General features: G+C 39.2%; 1 protein-coding gene across 1 annotated transcript in view; it reads right to left on the reverse strand.

Annotated features, from left to right (window-relative positions):
* Positions 1–724: 724 nt before the first annotated feature.
* Positions 725–21,927, reverse strand: part of ppm1lb (protein phosphatase, Mg2+/Mn2+ dependent, 1Lb) — a 99,545-nt gene continuing 78,342 nt past the window's right edge. The window contains exons 4-5 of the mRNA XM_052017242.1: positions 8,129–8,290; positions 725–6,772 (exon numbers count right to left, since the gene is read on the reverse strand). Of these exons, the coding sequence (XP_051873202.1) occupies positions 6,426–6,772; positions 8,129–8,290 (509 nt within the window). The 3' untranslated portion in view covers positions 725–6,425. The remainder of the gene's footprint in view (positions 6,773–8,128; positions 8,291–21,927) is intronic.

Consider the following 21,927-nt stretch of genomic DNA (forward strand, 5'->3'; position numbering starts at 1 on the left):
TGCCCTGCTCCTGCTGAGCAGGTGCCTCAGCTACATCACTAATATAAATCCCAGGGATTTGGAGGTAAGGAACTTGTCAAAGACTTAGAGTAGCCATTGTTACTAATGCAGATTGGGAAACTTTATTGGGATCGGGTGAGTGAGGGAAGATAAAGGGAAAGGATAAAGATAAATGCAGAGATTTGGGTTAATCACCTTCCCAATTGTCCTGGATTTTCCATGAAGTAAAATATAATTTCCCAGATGCTGTTGCACTATTTCCAGGAGAAAAATCAGGGCATTAAGATTTTTAAAAATTTTCTTTGACAAATTATGTTTATTAGTTGTACAAATATTGAACAAGACTGACTGACCCTAAGAAAAAATGAGCAAACTGGCTAACAATTTTGTTCACTTACTTCTGTTGTTGCTCTTGGTGTTGTGGTATGTCAGGTAGTTGGTTGGGGAGTAGGGAAGCAGGGAGGTGATGTGATGGAACCTCCAAGGGTACAATTAACCAGAGACAGCAATGTTGTTGCAGAGAAGGGAGAGTGAAATGTCCTATTTATCCATTTGGGGATCTGATACAAAATCTGCCCATGGAAAGTAATCCCATGAATATCTGGTTTACTGTGCAAAATGATAGGAATTTTGGCAATTATTATGTAGACCAAGCTACAATATTGTGCTCATTCTTTGTCCCAAATTTATTTTCTATGCAATAAAAATTCATTCAGCTCACAACTACAAATTCATATTTTTATTTTATTGTTTGCACAACACAGCTGCTTGCCCACATTTTCAGTAGTTTGACACTTTCTGATGCTGATCATCACAGTGATTTACATATAGTTAGTATATATACATACTTAGTTCACCAGCTCTATCTAGCCACTAGCTTTAGTAATATAATTAATGTCCTGGAATTATGAACTGTACAGTCTCGGCATACAAAGGATGATACTTTGATGCCCATTGTATAACTAAGACAGTATGGTTTATTTACATCCAAAACACCTTGTCAGATTCATTACTTGCAGTCTGTACTGTCTCCTAGAGACAAATATAGAGCCATGCAGGTCTTCAGAACCTCAAACGTGAAATTGTCATTACACTTTAACCAAATATGCCCTATAGCTGGAGTCAGTAAATACAAATAAGTATTAGACAGTGAATAAAATAGGATTCAAAATAAGGCAGCAATAAATACAGAACTAGCCAGTTGAAATAAATGAAGACTTGATCTGTGCCAGTCCAGAATTTGGATACCATCGTTTCATGGAATTACACTGATGTATTCTTGTTGACATTGAACACATTTGTTATATGGTGCAATTTTTCCTTCCCCACATTGAGCTAATTTATAAGATTACAAAGTGTTTTGAATTAAGAGAGAACTTTTAAAAATTGTTATGCTGGCATCATATTTCACAGTTGAATAAATGAGGAAAATTGCAATCTATTGCAACTATTTTAAATTTGCCTCATTCTTATGTCCTTTATACTAATGGACACAATATGGCACCAGTTTATGTGAAGCCCAAATCCCATCACATCATTGAGAAATGCACAGTATGAGTTGTTAATTAAATACTGTTGGCTCAGAAAAGATGAAAAAAAGCACAGAAATAAGCTTAGATATTTACTGCTGACACTACCTGGGGAGGAGTACTGAAAGAAAAGGCAGGTGGGTCAGAATGCATGGCCATAACACAACACACCTGAGTTTTGTACCTCTTGTGAAGGCCCTTAAGATTTTCTGAGAGCCTCAAAACTTTACTAAATATAATTGATCCTGGAGGGATCAAACAGGTGGTCCTATCAATTTTGCTCCAGTGAAAGCCAAAGAGTCAAAATAAATGGTTTGATCAGTTTGAGCCTCGATAGGAACTCAGGTGAGGTTCCTGTTGCAAATCTGCCTTGCAGATACTGGTGGCTCAGCCTAGTCTCACAAGTTATTCAAGTCCCAGATTTAGGAAAATGTCTCTGGCTTTGGGCGAGAGTGCTTGCCCGTTTGGCTCCATGAATTTCCCAGGAAATTCTTGGCCTTTATTCATGATCCTCACTGAAACCAGATCTGATCCTTAGTGAAACAGTCACCTTTACAATGGTATTTTTGGGCACAGGATGTAGCATTTTCATTATTATTGAGTCTGTAATAAATTCAGCTGGCATTGTTAACAATTTTGCAAGCACTTTTGAAACTCGGAAGAGTGGTAAAACAGAGATCATGGACAATGAAATTTTTTGCTGCTTTTTAAGCATGTCTACTTTTTCACATCTCTTTATCAAGGAAGGAATGTTATTCCCAAGGTTTTCATAATTAACAACACTTCTTATATTTTTAAAGGAGTTCTGATTTATAAGATGAAAGTTTGTGCTAATTTAAGAATTATCAACACATTATATATGAAGATTTGGAAATCACACATGCAAATCGATCTAATCTGGGCAATAGTGCACCAAGGCCGACATATTGCCTCAGTTTACACTGCCAAACATTTATTTTTATTAATCTGAGTCTGTGGGCAAGTCCAGTAGCTATCCATTCATTTCAGATGGGTTCAGGTGGAGAAATACTCTTGTCAGAGAACTCTTTCAAAACTTGTACATTTTGCACGTTAATGTATGAAGCTATTCTGGATTATCTTTGTTGAGATAAAAATAACAATTTTGGATCTGAAATGATTAATGTCTAAATTGAGTGTGTTTATTTGTTTACTTCCATATCATTGATAACTGAAAGCATTGAATACACATCGACTTAGTTGAAGTTAGGAAATAGATGAAAATATGATCTTACTATTCCTAATATTTTGACATTTAATCCAACTGTGTTTTAAACTTAATTAAAATTATCACTATTAATAACATGACTGGGTTCTGATTCTGAATTCACTTGCACTGTATTACTAATACAATTTATACTTATTCTGAACTATTTATACTTTTCTTTGATCACATTAAATATCTATTAAGAATATTTTTCTGATAAATCAGCTGATTAGATTATGACTCCACTATAAAATTTCATATGGCATTTTGTAATTTTTCGTAATGGTTGTTGTTACATTTTCAGATGGAACAATTTCAATCTTTCTCTTCTGTCAATGGATCTATAAATATAAGCTCCCAAAAGGTGATGATCATTTAACTAACAGAATTCATGTTGTTTTGAGATAGCAGAAAACTGTGCAGTCCCCTCATTATTATTAATCAGTATAATACTTAATAACATATATACACTTTATGGTAACTAACTCTAGATGCCACATGCCTTCTTTGCTAAGTGCCCATGGTTCATATGCAATGATTAGCATTCTATATAAAATAAAGAATTTGGGAAAAATGGGTATAGTATTGTTTTTAAAGTTTTATTTACAGCGTGGTAACAGGCCCTTCTGGCCCAACGAGTCCGCGCCGCCCATTTTAAACCCAAATTAACCTACCCGTACGTCTTTGCAATGTGGGAGGAAACTGGAGCACCCGGAGGAAACCCACGCAGACAGGGGAGAACGTACAAACTCCTTACAGACAGCGACGGGAATCGAACCCCGATCACTGGCGCTGTAATAGCGTTGCGCTAACTGCTACGCTACCATGCCGTGATAAAATTTATAATTTAATCACTGTTCTTGTTGCATTCGAAAATATCTTTGAGTAAAATTCAAAATGTCAGATCTAAATTTGTTCAGTATCTGAAAGATTTTTTTCCAGCACTTCACTTGACGTAAAAATAGAAAATGTTAGAAATGCTCAGAGGGTCTGGCAGCATCTGCAGAGGGAGAAACGGAGCTAACATTTCAGCTTGATAGTCTTTACAGAGGGAAAAGTTAGGAATGAAACAAGTTCTAAGTTGCACAGAAAGTGGGGGGGGGGCAGTGAGAACAAAAGGGCAATGGGTTGGTGACTAGTGGAGAATCCTTATCATAAGTGGTGCTGATTTGAAGGGAGTGGTAAGTTGCACCTGGAGGAGATGAATGAAGTTTGAAAAGTCAGAATAGAGAGTGGGGAAGAAACATGCTGGAAATAGAAGATACAAGACTGGAATGGCTGAAAAGCTGAAATTGTTGAATTCAATATTAGGCCCAGAAGATTGTAATGTGTCAGGTCAGAAGATGAGGTGCTGTTCCATGAACGTACATTAAACTTGGATGGTATATTGCAGTAGACCAAGGACAACACAGTCAGAGTGAGATGGAGAATTAATCGTACAGGCAACTGAAAGCTCAGGGTCACCCTTGTGGACTGAACACAGGTATTTTGCAAGGCAATCGTCCAATCTGAGTCTCAGTGCACCATTGTAGAGGAGATCACATTGTGAGCACTGCATACAGCAGGTTATATTGGAAAATTTCAAGTAAATTGCTGCTTCCCCTGGAAGGAGTGTTTTGGTCTTTGGTCCCTGTACTATGAGAAGGGAAAATGGAAAGGTTTCTCAAGTTGTGTGATTGCATGGGAAGTGCTGTGAGAAGGGTCTGGGTGCTGTGGAGGTGGAACAGAAGCACAGTGATGCAGACATAAGTCTCTTTATAAAACTGAAGGGATTGGGGAGGGGAAGATGTGTGTGGTGGTGTCATCAGATTGGAGACCACTTCCATTCAATCTGCAAGGGAGACCCTAAGTTTCCAGTGGCCTGTCATTTCTATTCTTCTGGTATGTCATTTGTCATTTTGCCCCCTCCACACACACCCTTTTTTTTGTATATCCACACACACCCTCTTTCAAGTAGCACCACTATCATTTATGTAATTCAATCTCTCATGGTCTCCACCCTATCACAGACCTTGCCCATTATTCTCTCTGTCCTTGCCCTCCTTCAGTGTGTCTTAAACTTGTTTCATTTCAAACTTTTGCTCATTCTACCGAAAAGCCACTGGCCTGAATTGTGTATTTCTCTTTGATGTTCTCTGTCTAATTTGAGTTTTGCCAGCATTTTCCATGTTTATTTCAGATTTCCAGTCTTTGGAGTACTGCATTTGACACGTGTGGAATGCAAATCCTTTTTGGGGGATTGTCCCTTGGACCTTGATAAGTATTTAGTCACAATGAATGGCCTGTATCTTACACATTTACAATTAGATATGTTGCAAATTAGAAGATCGCATTAGCCCCAACAGTAAAATAGTGGATGCAAGTCTAAATCGCTGTCTGTTTTGTCATTTACAATAAATGGGCTGTCAAGTGGTGTACTTCACAGAAGCAAGGTGCTTCATCTGCATTGTATTGGTGCTGGGAAGAGTTTGTTGTAACAACAGCCCTATTAAGACATTGGGAAGAGTTTACGGGGAGCAAGGTTTATGTGATATCAAGACGAGTTGAAAAGCATTTGACTGACCACTCAATCAGCAATCTGGTTTGCACAACCATTTTGAAAAATCTTGATATTTCACCAGCCATGTCAATTACAAGCAGAGTCATGAAATATTCTTGAGTTATCCTGAGAAGTATGTCTTTATATTAAACCGTGATTGCAGTGTGATAGACTAGGCAGGCTTTGCAACAGAGAGTGCCACTTAAAAATGTTTATATTGTGAATTGAACCAGGGCACATAAGGTAGCTAATTTTGTCTTTGGATAATATCAGATTTGCTGCATGCTGCAACCCTTCTCCTGATTCTTGATTATGTTGACTTCAAGTCAGTATGATTCCTACGGCCTTTAAAACATAGCCTATGGGAGCCCTATATAACTGAAAGATTAGCTGGGAAAATGTGCATACACCACCCTATTCTGCAGCAACCGAGCTTTGTCAGCTGCTCACAAATCAGTAATATGGAAGGCCACATCAAGCTTTTAAGTTGTACACCCTTATCATCCTATCTAGAAAAAGAAGTCTGGAACTATGGTGTATGGCAGGAGAGAGCTAAAAAGAGGGGCAGGTGTATCAACTGAATATTTATCAATGCTTATTCCCTAAACTTTATGTGCTATGAATTTATGCTGCTATTCTAAAATAAGTATGGAGCCAGATTTATTTTTTTCTTAGTGTGTTAAAAGAATTCCCTTACTGTCATGATTATTTTTATTCAGCTTTTTAATCCATGGTTGTTCAGAAGTTGTTCTATTGATTACATAAATCATTGAATCAGTAACAGGGTTCCTGAATGTTAATTGATTTTTGCTTTATTGCTTATGTTGATTATTCTTTATAAAACTGATCACAATTAGTTTAGCATTGTAGCATAAGTTTTGCACTGTGCATTGTATTATTTATATTAGAAATATTATAAGAGACTTGAAAATGATCAGAGATAAAAAGAGTGCTTTTTGACCTCAACTGGTTAAAATGAATGTGCAGCTACTTGGTTTGTCCACTTCTACAAGCTGTCTAGCATTGACCATTCAGATGGGAATATCATGACCATTACTATTACTATCACACACATTGCTAAGATTTGCACAGCATTATTTTAAGAACCTTGTCCTCATGTGCTCAATGTCATTCATTGGTCTTCAATCTTATTGTTGTTCCTGAATTTCACCACCATTACGGTTATGTTATCAGGACATCCTCTGTAGAAAGACTGCAGAACAATACTCTTTGCACCAAAGTGAGGCTCATCAAGACGTTCTTTAATGAATCTTACTGCTTCTTCATTGCTGAAAGCATCCCAGAGTCCATCTGAAGCCAGGATCATGAATTGTGGCTGTAGTTTATCCAGGTCAAAGGACAGGATGTCAGGGTCAGAAATTACAACATTGAGATTTTTAAGAGGGTAATCTCCCAGGGAGCGAGACATAGCCAAGATTCCTTGGACCCTCCATGAACCGTTGAAACTTATGAATCCACCTATAACAAAATAAATTATAAAATGAATTAATAATCCTGTCAGTATTACTATTATGCCATTGTAAACATAGCAATGTGCTGGGGAACCTTCTCATTAGAACATGGTGTTAAATTAGCTGTGTCCAAAACTATATTGTTCCATGATGCCTACATAACATCATGGACCAAGATTAGGTTGCCTGATACAATTGACCTCACATTAACCTGCATTAGGCTCTTTGTGCACGCCTGCATGTTTCAGGCCCCAAGGATTGTTCAAATGTACATGTAGCTGTAAAGGAATTTTATAGGAGCCATCTTATACAGTGTGACCACAGGAGGCCATTTTGCCCATCAGCTCCATGATTCAGCTCCATGAAAGAGTGAACTATTTAGTCAAATTTCATTGCTCTTTCCTCACCACTCTGCATTCTTTTTCTAAGTATCCAACCAATTCCCTTTTGAAAGTTATTACCGACTGCTTTCTTCACCTTCTCAGAACATAACAGCTTGGTTTGTGAAAGAACTTTTTGGTTCACCACTCCTTTTGTCAATTATGTCCTTTGGTTGCAATCCATTAGCCACTGGATTTAGCTTTTTCTTTTTTACCTAATTACAATACATCAGTATTAAATCTTCCAACAACCTGCTCCAAGAAACACAACCCTGCATTATTTAGCCTCTCCACATAGCTAAAGTCTCTGCTACATAAATCCTTTTTTTTCCCTGTGTAAGGATTTGGAGTTCTTTTTAAAGAATGGTGCCTAGAATTGGGCACAATCTTCCAATTCTTGGGTAACTGGATATAAAGATTTTGCCAAACATATCTTTGTATTTATATTCTGCTCATTGAACTGAGGATGTTGCATGCTTTTTTGATGTCTTACCATTTTCAAAGGTTTGTGTACATTAAACAAAGGCAAGGTATGAAAATAAACTTCACTTGAATTTGTGGTATTGTCAGTCATTGCACTCCCTCCCACCCATTGTTGCCACAACTACCTCCTTCAATTATTGCCAGCAGCTACATCCACAACTTGACTGGTCCTCTACCCCAGTCACCCACCTTGATCACTTACTTGAGGACCATTGCAGTGGCCTGATCTTCAATTATGTTTTATTGTTAACTTAGTGACTGTAGCCTCATGGCAATGAGCTCCAAGGGCCAATATTGAATGAGTTTAGGCATTTGCATTTGGTTCAGGGATGGAACTAGGGCACCTTCACACTGTCAACAATACTGATATACAATGGCTTTTACTCACCACCAAACAACATCAAGGACAACAGTGAGAGTAGACTTGAATATTTAACATTAATTTTTTCAGGTTTCTCAGAAACATAACATTACTATTTTGATTTTTTTTTCCACATTACCTGCTCGCTTTATCCTCTTTCTTTCCTTTAACTGATAAGGTTTGTGGTCGTGTGAAAGAGGAACAGCATTTCCATCTTTATCGCACAAGACACCACGAGAATCACCAACATTTGCAACGGTTAGCTCCTTGTCTGATAGCAGTGCAACCAGACATGTTGTGCCTGTAAACAATTGGAAAAAAAACAATTGTGATCAATAGTGATAGTAAAAGGAACAAGTTAATTACAGTTTTGATTGCACTATTAAACAAGGAGAATATAACAATATTTTTGATGTTTTCATGCCACTGAGGTCCTATGATACACAAAGCCCTTGCAACAAGGATTAGGCAACGTTGAAATGGAAGTTATTTTCTAAACCTCTCCTGTCAATGTTTAAAGATGCTGGGATTGGAGTGTGTACCCATTTTGCACAGCTGGTGTAAGCAGGTCCTGGCAACATCTGTCGCTGCAGCCACTGCACCTGTTGGTGCCACCAACATCACCGTGTAGTTCGAGCAAAAAAACTGCAAATGCTGGAAATTGGTAACAAAAACAAACTGCCAGAAGTACTCAGTCGGTCAGGCAACATCTGTGGGGACAGGAACAAAGTCGATGATTTTTCAGAATGGGTCGTCGTTAAGTCATTGACTGTTTCTCTCTCTGCAGATGCTGTTTGGTCCGCTGAGTGCTTCTGACATTTTCTGTTTCGTTTCACCATGGAGTTTACCCATTTGTTTCCCTGCTGCCAGCTGAATAAGTAGGCAGGACCTTACCAGTAGTCTGAAATGGGCTTGATGAATTGGCTACATGTTGAGTGCAGCACACAAAAGCATCAAGGGGAGTGGGAATCTGGTAGTGAGATGGACGACAAGCCATGATTGTACTGAATGGCAGAGAAGGCTCGAGGGGCCTAATGGTCTACTCTGCTCTTTTGTTTGCTACGTTTCGATCAGGTGAAACCCAGAGCTTCTCTGCAATTGAGTTCAGGTGGAACTCGGTACTGTACTTAGCTGCCCATGACAGCATCCATGAGTCCCTGGACAGGCCAGGTTCTCCTAAGGGATGTCAGTTGGGGATTAAGGAAATCCAGGTCAAAAGCTGTTCCAGAGCCATTCCTCATGAGACCAGGACAGGATCCTTCAGAGGTATGTGATTACAGTAACATCTAGTGTGAGTAAGGAAACTGTGGTAATATCATTGTTAAAAATAAAGGGCTTATTTTATAATCATTGATTTAGAGGCACTTTTTGGGCAGGGTTCCAATGATATTTAGATAATGAGTCTCATTGTAAGAAAAATTGTCTATAATGGCATGCAAAAGTTTGGGCACCCTGGCAAAATCTCTGTTACTGTGAATAGCTAAGCGAGTAAAAGATGACCTGATTTCCAAAAGGCATAAAGATAAAGATGACACATTTCTTTAATATTTTAAGCAAGATTACTTTTTTATTTCCATCTTTTACAGTTTCAAAATAACAAAAAAGGAAAAGGGCCCGAAACAAAAGTCTGGGCACCCTGCATGGTCAGTACTTAGTAACACCCCCTTTGGCAAGTAGCACAGCTTATAAACGCTTTCTGTAGCCAGCTAAGAGTCTTTCAATTCTTGTTTGGGGGATTTTCACCCACTCTTCCTTGCAAAAGGCTTCTATTTCTGTGAGATTCTTGGGCCATCTTGCATGCACTGCTCTTTTGAGGTCTATCCACAGATCTTCGATGATGTTTAGGTCGGGGGACAGTGAGGGCCATGGCAAAACCTTCAGCTTGCGCCTCTTGAGGTAGTCCATTGTGGATTTTGAGGTGTGTTTAGCACTGTTATCCTGTTTTAGAAGCTATCCTCTTTTCATCTTCAGCTTTTTTTACAGACGGTGTGATGTTTGCTTCCAGAATTTGCTGGTATTTAATTGAATTCATGCTTCCCCCTACCAGTGAAATGTTCCCCGTGCCACTGGCTGCAACACAAGCCCAAAGCATCATCGATCCACCCCTGTGCTTAACAGTTGGAGAGGTGTTCTTTTCATGAAATTCTGCACCCTTTTTTCTCCAAACATACCTTTGCTTATTGAGGCCAGAAGGTTGTATTTTAACTTCATCAGTCCACAGGACTTGTTTCCAAAATGCATCAGGCTTGTTTAGATGTTCCTTTGCAAACGTCTGACGCTGAATTTTGTGGTGAGGACGCAGGAAAGTTTGGAGAAAAAAGGGTGCAGAATTTCATGAAAAGAACACCTCTCCAACTGTTAAGCACAGGAGTGGATCGATGATGCTTTGTGCTTGTGTTGCAGCCAGTGGCACGGGGAACATTTCACTGGTAGAGGGAAGAATGAATTCAATTAAATACCAGCAAATTCTGGAAGCAAACATCACATCATCTGTAAAAAAAAAACTGAAGATGAAAAGAGGATGGCTTCTACAACAGGATAATGATCCTAAACACACCTCAAAATCCACAATGGACTACCTCAAGAGGCACAAGCTGAAGGTTTTGCCATGGCCCTCACAGTCCCCTGACCTAAACATCATCAAAAATCTGTGGATAGACCTCCAAAAGAGCAGTGCATGCAAGACAGCGCAAGAATCTCACAGAACTAGAAGCCTTTTGCAAGGAAGAATGGGCGAAAATCCCCCAAACAAGAATTGAAAGACTCTTAGCTGGCTACAGAAAGTGTTTACAAGCTGTGATACTTGCCAAAGGGGGTGTTACTAAGTACTGACCATGCAGGGTGCCCAAAATTTTGCTTCAGGCCCTTTTCCTTTTTTGTTATTTTGAAACTGTAAAAGATGGAAATAAAAAAGTAATCCTGCTTAAAATATTAAAGAAATGTGTCATCTTTAACTCTATGCCTTTTGGAAATCAGGTCATCTTCTACTCGCTTAGCTATTCACAGTAACAGAAATTTTGACCAGGGGTGCCCAAACTTTTGCATGCCACTGTACATAGGTATTTTATTGGTCTTTGTTCTAACCAGGGCACAGCATTTATTTTGATTTACTCGGACATTTCCTGTTGCACAATGTTCCATCTTCAAGCTGTTGGTGCAGACAGCACAAGGGTTAATCCTCCTTCGCCTTTAGCTTCACTAGTTCTTAAATTATTGTCAATGATCATCTAACTTTCAACAGTTATGACTTATCCACTGAAGCCAGTCCTGCTCATCTGTGTCCATTCTTCATGACAATGATTACTGGCTCTCTATTCTCCAAGGAACAACTGACAAAATTTTTGTCTAGTGGTCCCTCCATGATTTTGCTCCATTCCCTGAACCTCTTTTAGCACTGTTCTTTGCCATGTGCATTCTCTAACTCTGGCCGCCTCTATGTCACTCTCTATCTCATCATCATCAATGGCAGATCCTCTAACCATCTTGACTGCTGCTCTGGGAACACTCAATATAAACTACAGCAGACTGTCAGCTCTCTCCTTTCCTTCAAAAGTATTGTTAGTTACTTTCTCTAATCCTTAATTTTTTGGTATTTCACCCTTGAGATTTTAGAGAAACATAGAAAACAGATGCAAGACTAGGGCATTTGCCCCTTCGAGCCTGTTCAGCCACTCAGTAAGATCATGGCTCATCCTCAATTCTATATTATATTCATGCTCCCTCCTCATAATTCCTTTTGTATCTAGAAATCTATCTATCTTGTTCTTAAATATACTCAGCCACTTTGCCTTCACGGCCTTCTGCGATAGAGAATTTCACAAGTTCACCACCCTGTGAAGAAATTTCTCCTAATCTCAGTCCTAGATGTTTTACCTGCGTTCCTGAGACTGACCCCTCATTTCAGATCTCCATTCAGGGGAAACATTCTCCCTGCAACCAGTCTGTTTAGCCTTGACAGAAGCATATATCCTCTCTCATTCTTCTAAAATCATGTATGCCCAATCTCTCTTTGTACGATAGTCCTGCAGTCCCAGGCATTAATCTGGTTCCTATGCTTTCTTGGGTAAGGAAATCAAAATTGCACACAATACTGTAGATATGATCTTACTAAGGCCTGGTAGAATTATAGTAAGACACCCTTGCTCCTGTACTCAAAACAATGAAAGCCAATGTATCGCTTGCCTTCTTTATGGCTTGTTGAACCAACATGTCTGCTTTCAGTGACTGGTGGACAAGGACACCTAGATCTTTCTGTACTTCATTTCCTAATCTCTTACTATTTAAAGAATACTTTGTCATTCTGCTTTACCTTCCAAGGTGGATGACTTCAAACTATATTTGCCCAACAACTCAATTTGTCTGCTTTGAAGCCTTTGTGTCCTCACAATTCACAGTCCCTCCCAGGTTTGTGTCGATAGCAGAATAAGAAATGTTGCATTTGGTTCCTTATCCAAATTGTTGTTAAATATGGGACACAGGCACTGATCCCTGTGGTACCATACTGCTTAGCACCTGCCACTCTGTAAAAGACCCTTTCATTTCCAATAACAACACACACAAAATGCTGGAGGAACTCAGCAGGTCAGGCAGCATCTATGGAGAGAAATAAACAGTCGCCGTTTCAGGTTGAGACCCTTCTGTGTGTGTTGCTCCAGATTCCAGCATCTGCAGAATCTCTTGTCTCCTTTTATTCCAACTCTGTTTCCTGTCTGTCAATCAATCTTCAGTGCATGCCTGTGTTTTACCCCCAATCCTATGTGCTTTAATTTTGCATGCTATCCTCTTAAAGTGGGACTTCATCAAAGGCCTTCTGAAAATCCAAATACATCACATCCATTGGGTCTCCCTAAATTAGTTATCCTCAAAAACTCCAGTAGGTTTGTCAAACATGATTTCCCTTTCATAAATCAATGTTGACTCTGTCTAATCCTGTTAATATTTTCTAAGTGTTCTGTTATCACATCTTTAATAATAGACTCCAACATATTCCTCTTTCTAGTGTAGGGCTAACCCGTCTGCATTCCGTGATTTTTCTCTCTCTTCTTTAACTAGTGGGATGATTTCCCACCTGCCAATTTGCAGGAACTGTTTCAAAATCCATAGAATGTTGGAAAATGACAACCAATACATTCGTTATTTTCATGGCAGGCTCATTTATTACTCTGGGATGCAGATTATCAGGCCCAGGGGATTTATTAGTGGGACTGAAAGCTAATGTCTTCAATATTATATTTTACAAACACAATCATGGCCTCCCTACTATGCTGGTCTAAACAAGACATCCCATACACATCTCTGAGGTACTATTGGTAATTTGGTTTGACCAGTCTACATCTATATTAAAGTGCCCCCATTATAACTGTAGTACCCCTGTTACATGAATCTCCAATTTTCTGTTTGATAGCAACCCCTATATTATCACCACTGTTTGGAAGCTGAACAACAGCTCCCACCAATGTTTCCTGCCCCTTGGTGCTTCTTAGCTCCTCCTGGCCTGATTCTACATTTTGATTTTCTGAGCAAATATACTTCCCCATTGTTGCTCTGATTTCATCCTCTACTAACAACCCCATCTCCTTCTCTTAACTGCCTGTCCGCCCTTTCTAAATATTGAATATTGGATATTCAGCTCCCAGCCTTGGTTGCCCTGCAGCCGTTTCCATTTTGGGAATTGTATTGTATCTGTTTACATCTGTTTGCACTGTTAATTTACCTAACTTGCTATGAATACTTCATGCATTCAGATGCACCATCTCTACTTTGGAATTGAAATACCTACATCTTTAGACATCATGGCATTTTTTTGTACCGTGGCCCAATTTGTCTTATTACCATTTTATCTTCCTCAACTCCTACTTGTTAGTGCACTCTTTCATTTTTACATTCTGTCCCTTCCAAAAACAATTTGGTTATAATTGACCCAATCATTTTCCTGCACTGTTTCCTTGTTTTTTTTTCCTTAGGATTTTAGATTTCTCTCCACTGTGACCCTCCCCCAAAATTATCTAGGTTAAAGCCCTAGCTAGCTTCTTGGTTATTTGATTCACCAGAACTCTGATCCCATTATGGTTCAGGGATAGTCCATTCTAAAGGAACAGTTCTCTTTCTCCAATACTGAAGCCAGTATCCCATAAACCAATGGTTTGAAAGCTGTGAATGGAATAGGGTATAAGGGAGGAGAAATCATGTGGAGCTTCTCTAAAAGTGCAGCCATTTTCCGGTGGACATGGTCTGACAGCAGAGAGTAAACGAGAATGCAAGGCTTTAAACCTGTAGTATCAGTGATTTTCTTTAGCTATGATCTTGGACTATTGACAGTTCAGCCAGATCTCTCTGGTTTTTGAAATTAGGCAATCCCCCTTCAGTTCCAGGCAAGGTGTATTACTTAACCAAGAGCACAAAAACAAGCTTAATTGACTTGTGGGGCTTTGCTGTGCAAGAACTGGATGTTGTCTGCTCACATAATAGCAGTAATTACATTTCAAAAGCAATTAATTTCTTGTGAAGCATTTTGGCATGTCCTAATAACATGAAAGAAATTTTATAAATACGATTTATTACTTTTGATTAAAGTAAGCTGGCTATAAAAATCCTTAAGTTACTTTCTTTGCTTAAATAATGAGGCAGAATTTGCTCTGAGGTGTTACGATCATCACCCTTAAAGATTTTCAGAGCTTCTCATCACAGAGTCGTACCTTGACACGTCCGTGCTGAGCAAGGTGCCTCACTGAGCTAGTCCCATTTGTCTGCATTTGGCCCAAATCCCTCTAAACCTTTCCTATCCATGAACCTGTCCAAGTTGATTTTAAATATTGTAATTGTACCTGCCTGTACCACTTCCTCTGGCAGCACCTTCCATATACCCACCACCCTCTGTGGGGGAAAAACTTGCCCCTCAGGTCTCTCTTAAATCTTTTCCCCTCTCACCTTAAACGTATTCCCTCTAGTTTTAGACTCCACTATCCTGAGTAAAATTAAACTTCAGACTTGCAAAATGAATTTATCAGGATTAGAGATTGCTTAGAAATAGAAGGTGCTTATGTTTACTCCTGAATGCACCAGCCCTAACCTTTTTAGCCACTTGTAGTGCAGAACTACTGGGTGTACATCATATTTTTTATTGCCTTTTCAATGTGAGTATATCAGTAAGTATTACAGAACTGCACCATATGGAGGAGCAGGTTATCTCTGAAATTAGCTTCTGATTTACATGTTTAACCCCAGATGCTGATGAGAGGAATTGTTGCCAGTTTTGTTCTGTAATAATAGTGAACATGCATAGTCATAATGGTAATCTGCAGCAAAATCCTGTCCACAATACAGTGTAAGTGTAATAGCAATAGCATCAGTCACAGCAATGTAACATACTTGGTGTTATATTTAATGTGCCATTTTAAAACAACAACAAATATTTTCAAGCAGTTTAGAAGTATATATAAAAGTAATAGAGTAGTTTGTTGGGTGATTTTAACTAACCCAAATAGAGAGATTGCATATGGTGAAAGTAAAGGATTGATGCGTCAAGGTGATTGGCTAAAACAGTATGGTTTCCAAAAAAAAAGAATATGGTATGATATGGCTCTGGGAAATAGAATAGAATAATAAATGATTTGAAAAGGGCAGCATAATTGAAAAACCATAATTATAGCATAATTCTTTAATATCAGGGGAGTGAATCTGCCATCCTTTGTCTTGCCAACATGTGACTCCAGATGTGTAGCAATGTGGCTGACTTTGAAATGCCTTCTTTGAAGTGGCCGAGCAAACTATTCCCTTGTACTACAACTGATGTGTGAAAACAGGAAAGGAATAAAACTGGACAAAGCACCTAGCATCAAGCTCGGGACTGTACTCGGACACCCAAAATTACTCCCAGTCCAGTCAACCTTGCAAACTCCTCCTTACAAATATTTGAAATTGTTGTCTGAATTGGGAGAACTGTCCTACTGACTAATCAAACAATTATCATATCTCACAGGTAAAATGTCAGACTCCTCCATCACAATAACAGGATACTTTCTGTATCACCAGCAATACAGACCCATGAATGAGGGGTGGCATAGTTATATACGGGCAGAAGGGAGCACCTCTGGGAGATTTTGACAATAATTCAGGACCCTATGAAGTCTCACAGCATAAGATCAAACATGGGCAAGGAACCTTCTTTGGAAGAAGCCCTGAAAGTAGCAAAGGCACAGAAATTTTCAAATTTTCTCTGGCCACAGAAGAGGTGTCAGATGACTGGAGCACAGTAAATGTGATACCTTTATTAAAGAATGACAAAATAGATAAAACAGATAATTATTGATGGGTGAATCCAACATGAGTGGCAGAGAAGTTATTGGAAAAAGTTCTGATGGACAGGATTATTCTACACTGAGAGGTAGGGATTAATCAAGGACAGTTAGCGTGGCTTTGCCAAGAAGGATTTAATTTGATTGAATTTTTCAAAGAGGTAACTAAGTGTGTTCATGAGGGTAGTGAGGTTGATGTAGTCTACATGGACTTCACTAAGGGCTTTGTCAAGATCCAAATGATAAGATCCCATGAGGCCCAGAGGAATTTGGCAAATTTGAATTAAAATTGGCTTGGTGTTCAGAGGCAAGGGTGATAATCCAGGGTTATTTTTGCAATTGGAAGCCTGTGACAAATGGTGTACCATAGGGACTGGTAATGATATCCTTACAATGTCTTATATATGTTAACAATGTGGATATGATTAGTATGTTCACAGGTGACATGAAAATTGGTGGTTGTTGAAGAGCTGAGAAGAGTAATATTATTCACTACAGAATGATGTGTTGAGCAGAGCAATGGTAGATGGAATTTAATCCTGAAAAATGTGAGCTGACACATTTTGGGAGAATGAATAAAGCTAGTATATACACAATGAATAGTAGGACCTAGGAAGTATTGGGAAACAGATCAAGGAACCCTGAAGGTGGTGGCACACACAGATAAGATGTTGAGTAAATGTACAGAGTGGTTGCCTTCATTAGCTAGGTATGTTATTACACACAATACAAAGATTAGTTAGGCCATAGCTAGAGTACTGGTTGCCACACTATGGAAAGGATGTAATTCCACTGAGGTTGTGCAGAAGATATTCATGTTGCCTGGTATGGCGCATTTCAGCGATCAGGAGAGATTGAGACCATAAAACAATTGGAGCAGAATTAGGCCATTTGGCCCATCAAGTCTGCTCTGCCATTCTATCATGGCTGATCTATTTTTCCCTCTCAACCCCATCTCCTTCCTTCTCTCCACGACCTTTGATGACCTTACTAATCAAGAACTTATCAACCGCTGCTTTAAATATACCCAATGACTTGGCCTCCACAGCTGTCTGTGGCAATGAATTCCACAGATTCACCACCCTCTGACTAAAGAAATTCCTCCTCGTTTCTGTTCTAAAGGGACGTCCTTTTATTCTGAGGCTGTGCCCTCTGGTCCTAGACTCTCCCACTACTGGAAACATCCTCTCCACATCCACTCTATCCAGGCCTTTCAATACTCGGTAGGTTTCAATGAGATCCCACCTCATCCTTCTAAACTCCAGCGAGTACAGGACCAGAACCATCAAACGCTCCTGGTACATTAACCCTTTCATACTGGGATCATTCTTAGAAACCTTGCACAGGCTGTATTTGTTATCTTGGAGTGGAGGATGGTTGGGGGGGGGGGGTGGGGTGGCTGGGGAGCTGACTGAGATAAATAAAATTATGAGGGGTATACATGGGGTAGATAGCGAGAAACACTTCCCCTTCACAGAGGTGCCTGTAACCAGAGGGCATGGGTTTAAGATGATGGTTGCGAGATTAGAGTGAATTTGAGGAAGAATATTTTTCACCCAGAAGGTGGTTAAAATCTAGAAAGCACTACCTAAGGGGGTGGTGGAGGCAGGTACTCTCACAACATTTAAGAAGTATTTCAGTGAGCATCACCATGGCATAAAAGACTTCAGGCTGAGTGCTGACTGGTATGAAAAGGTACTTGATAGCCAGTATGGAGACGGTGGGCTGAAGTGCCTGTTCCCGTGCTGTATGACACGGTGTCTCACTGCAAGCTCTACTGTTCTGCCACATCTAATCATGAAAGATAGTGACAATTAAGCAGTTAATAGCAGGAGGAGGCTGCCGCAAAACAACAAAGAATCACTGATACATGACGTGAAATGATTCAAGAACATCCCCATCCTCAGCAATGGTTAGGGTGAATATATGAGTGCCAAAGACAAGGCTGAGCATTCAGTCTTGTTCAAGCAGAAGTGCTGAGTGGAGGAATCCATTCCCCACTGTCACAGAAGGTGTTTTTCAGCCAATTCAATTCATTCCACATGGGATCAAGAAATGGCTGAGAGCACTTTACACTGTAAAGGCTATAGGACCAGACAGCATCCTGGGTAGTGTTACAGAAGATTTGCACCCCAGAACCAGCAGTGCATCTAGCCAAGTGTAGTTGGCAGTTATCCAACACTGTGGAAAATTGCCCAGTTATGTTCTGATCACAAAAAGCAGGATACATTCAATCTGGCTAATTACTGTCTAATCAGTCTACTCTCAATCAGGAGCAAAGTGGTAAAAGGTGTGGTTGACAGTGCTATCAAGTAGGATTTATTCATTAATAACCTGTTCACCACTGCCCAGTTTCTGTATTGCAGGAGCAATCCAGACTGCATCACAGCCTTAGTTTAAACATGGATTAGAGAACTGATGTGAACTGCAATGACTGCCCTTGGTATCGAGGCAGCATTTAACTGAATGTGGTATTAAAGAACTTGGCGAGTCATACCCCACAAAAATAAGGATGTTTGTGGTTGTTGGAGGTCAATCTTTATATCCTCAGGAACTCATCAGGGCAGTGTCCTGGGTCCAATCATCTTTGCATGCTCCATCAATAACCTTCCTTCATTATGAGTTCAGAAGTGGGGATGTTCACTGCTGACTACTCAATGTTCAATTACACTTTCAACTCTCCAACAAATGAAACAGTTCATGTTTATATGGGCTGAGTGGCAAGTAACATTCATGTCGCAAAAGTGCTAGGCAATAACCATCTCTAACAAGAGAGAGACTAACCACCTACACTTTATATTCAGTGGCTTTATGGTCGCTGAGCCTCCCACCATCAACACCCTGGGTTAGTGGAGTGGTGGTCAACACCGATGCAAAACTCACATAGACCAGCCACATATATGTTGTGGTCAGAGGAACAAGTTGAAAGCTGGATATCCTGCAAGAAGTAACTTACCTCTTGACAGCCCAAAATTCAACACCTGTCAGGACAAAGCAGCCACTTGATTGGCATTCCCATTCCCCATCTTGAGTGTTAACTCCCTCCATCACCAGTGTACCCTCACTTATTATGTACCATCTACAAAATGCACTGCAGTTATTCGCCTAGGCTCCTCCGACAGCACCTTCCAAACGTGCCACCTCCACCACAAAGACCGACAAGGGCAAAAGGCATAGGGGAACAGGTCCTCCTCCATTTTGTACACCATCCTGATATGGGATTATGTTGTTGTTCCTTCATTGTCATTGGGTCTAAGTTCTGGAACTCCTTACCCAACACTATTGTGGGTGTGCATTATCCACAAGCTTTAAAGGAGATTCAAGGTATTCTGGGTAAACATTTTCCCACAAAGAGAAAGGGCAGGCTGCCAAGCCTTGGATGATGGAGTACACTTCTATTATGCCAAATATAAATAATTCACTGTTTTCTTAGTAAATCTTCAATAATCTTGTGGAGCTGTTACCAGCGATGGAAAATTCCTACTCTGGTTTACAGCCTGAAGCAAATTTCAAACACATATGTTTATTATTGACACAATATATAAATAGAATTATAAAGGACTATATTGACAGTGTTCTCATAAAACTAACACTAAAATTGAACAATGACTAACGATCTGTAAAACAGATTTTACATTAGAATGGTTCTGTTAAAATAAGGCTCTCATTCATCTTTAGAATAAAATGTGAAGGAATATTCTAAGGATGAGATAAATGCAAAAGGACAGACTGCTTCCCAATACAAAGGCATTTAGATAAGGTTTTAGTCCACTATTTTATAGAGCCTTATCATTTGTTAAAGAGTCCTTAACCACAGAATTGAAAACAAATTTTTTTTATTTTACAAGCCATAAAGTTACCAGTGGCACTACAAATTAATAATATTTTCCAAACTCTAACACACTTGTAAATCACAGATGTACTTCCTCAGATGTTACGAACAATCACACGATAATTATCATTTGGCACAGAATGCAGTAACTGGCAGTTCTACAAATTATTTGCCTGACTTTAAAATGGAGATAATATTTGATTTCTTTTGGTTCAGGACCAGTCCCAGTTACTCATACATCTCTAAACCGTTACTCCTGCCAATGGAACTCTTTCTAGTGTCCCAATTTTCCACTATAAAGATAGAAATTGAAATTTGAACTCAGTCATTTTCACCAAGGTGAGATTGTTGAACTTGCACAAATTCGCTGTGGTCCCAGAGATAGATGTCTCTGCTCATTATTGTTGCTTCCAAATGCAATACCTACTTTTAGAAACACTTCCTCTGGTACAGAGGCATTTTAATTCTCTGTGGTATATTCCAGTGGTCACATGTTTTTGATTTGATGCAATTCTTATGACTCACCTCCACAGGGGATTGGATTGCACTTGTCAGGGGAAAGGAGATCAGGTTTCTGCTTTATGTCTACCTCAAAATATAAGGAAATGACAAAGTAGCCAACATTGAAGAAATATGATGAGCAGATTCAGTTTTAAAAGTTTTCCAGATTAATTGGTAAATACATTCATTTATAAATCTATCTCATAAAAGTTTCTAAATTCTAAAATACTATGCTAATTCATTCATCTCTATGTCCTTCCTTGGAGACTTCAGACCTGGCTTTACTCCTGCCTATGTGGACTTTGTGGCTCGAAGGCTTAAATGATATTCAAGTGTTACATACGACCTTCCCACAGCAACTGACTGCCAGTTTAATTCCCAGATTTTTGACAGTACCAAAACAACCTCACAAATACTTGAATATTGAGGATGTAATTCAGACCCAGAGATGAATGTGTCAGTGAAAGGTACAAACTGATTGGGTGCATAAATTAAATAAGTAGGTTCAATATATTTCATTTGGATTCATTATGGATTTTGAGGCATAAAACCATTCTTCCTGGTCCCATATGGAAACCCTGCAACCTTCCTGCCATCTTCTCACCTGATCATGATAGTTGGAAAGGTTGGCTTTGTCTCATTAATTACAGAGGGGATCATTTCTGTGGGTTTGCAGTGCCAGCTTCCAACGTGATTCCCTGCTTTTGAGCCGCCATCTGTCTGCCAGCCTCAGCAACGTCCCTAGTGGTTTTGAGCACTTCCCTTGTATTCTGGCTCCCACATACCTCACATCATCCTGCATTAAAATTAGAGCATTAATCCCAGCCTGCAACTAAAGTATTTATCTCAAATAAATTTAGTTCAACTAAATCTAGTACTAGTGTTAATAGATTGGATTTCTAATTGTAGGATTATTAATTCTAACATAGCTTTGAATAATATTTTTACCTAATTTGTGTTCTGCTTGAACTGAATCAGCTCTCAGCCAATGGTGTGAAATGCATTATATGAAGGAGAGGAAAGACTAGATATGCCAGACCTAGTGGAACTGCACCTTATTGTGAAGAATACTGAGGTACACTGAAAGGAGCTGAAGATAAATTTTATAGCCCTTGCATGAATCCTGTACTCAACTAAATGAAGAAATGTAAAAGTAGGCAAAACAGCATGTGAATAAATGAAGGAAATGGTATGGAAATGAAGATCAATTTCTTCTTTGAATGAGTCATCACTTAAATTTGATTAAAAAGCATAAAATCTTCACCGAAATTCTGAAGTTTATAAATGCTATTACTTCAATTTTATTTCTCT

This window comes from Pristis pectinata, chromosome 6 (assembly GCF_009764475.1).
Source record: "Pristis pectinata isolate sPriPec2 chromosome 6, sPriPec2.1.pri, whole genome shotgun sequence".
NCBI lineage: Eukaryota > Metazoa > Chordata > Chondrichthyes > Rhinopristiformes > Pristidae > Pristis > Pristis pectinata.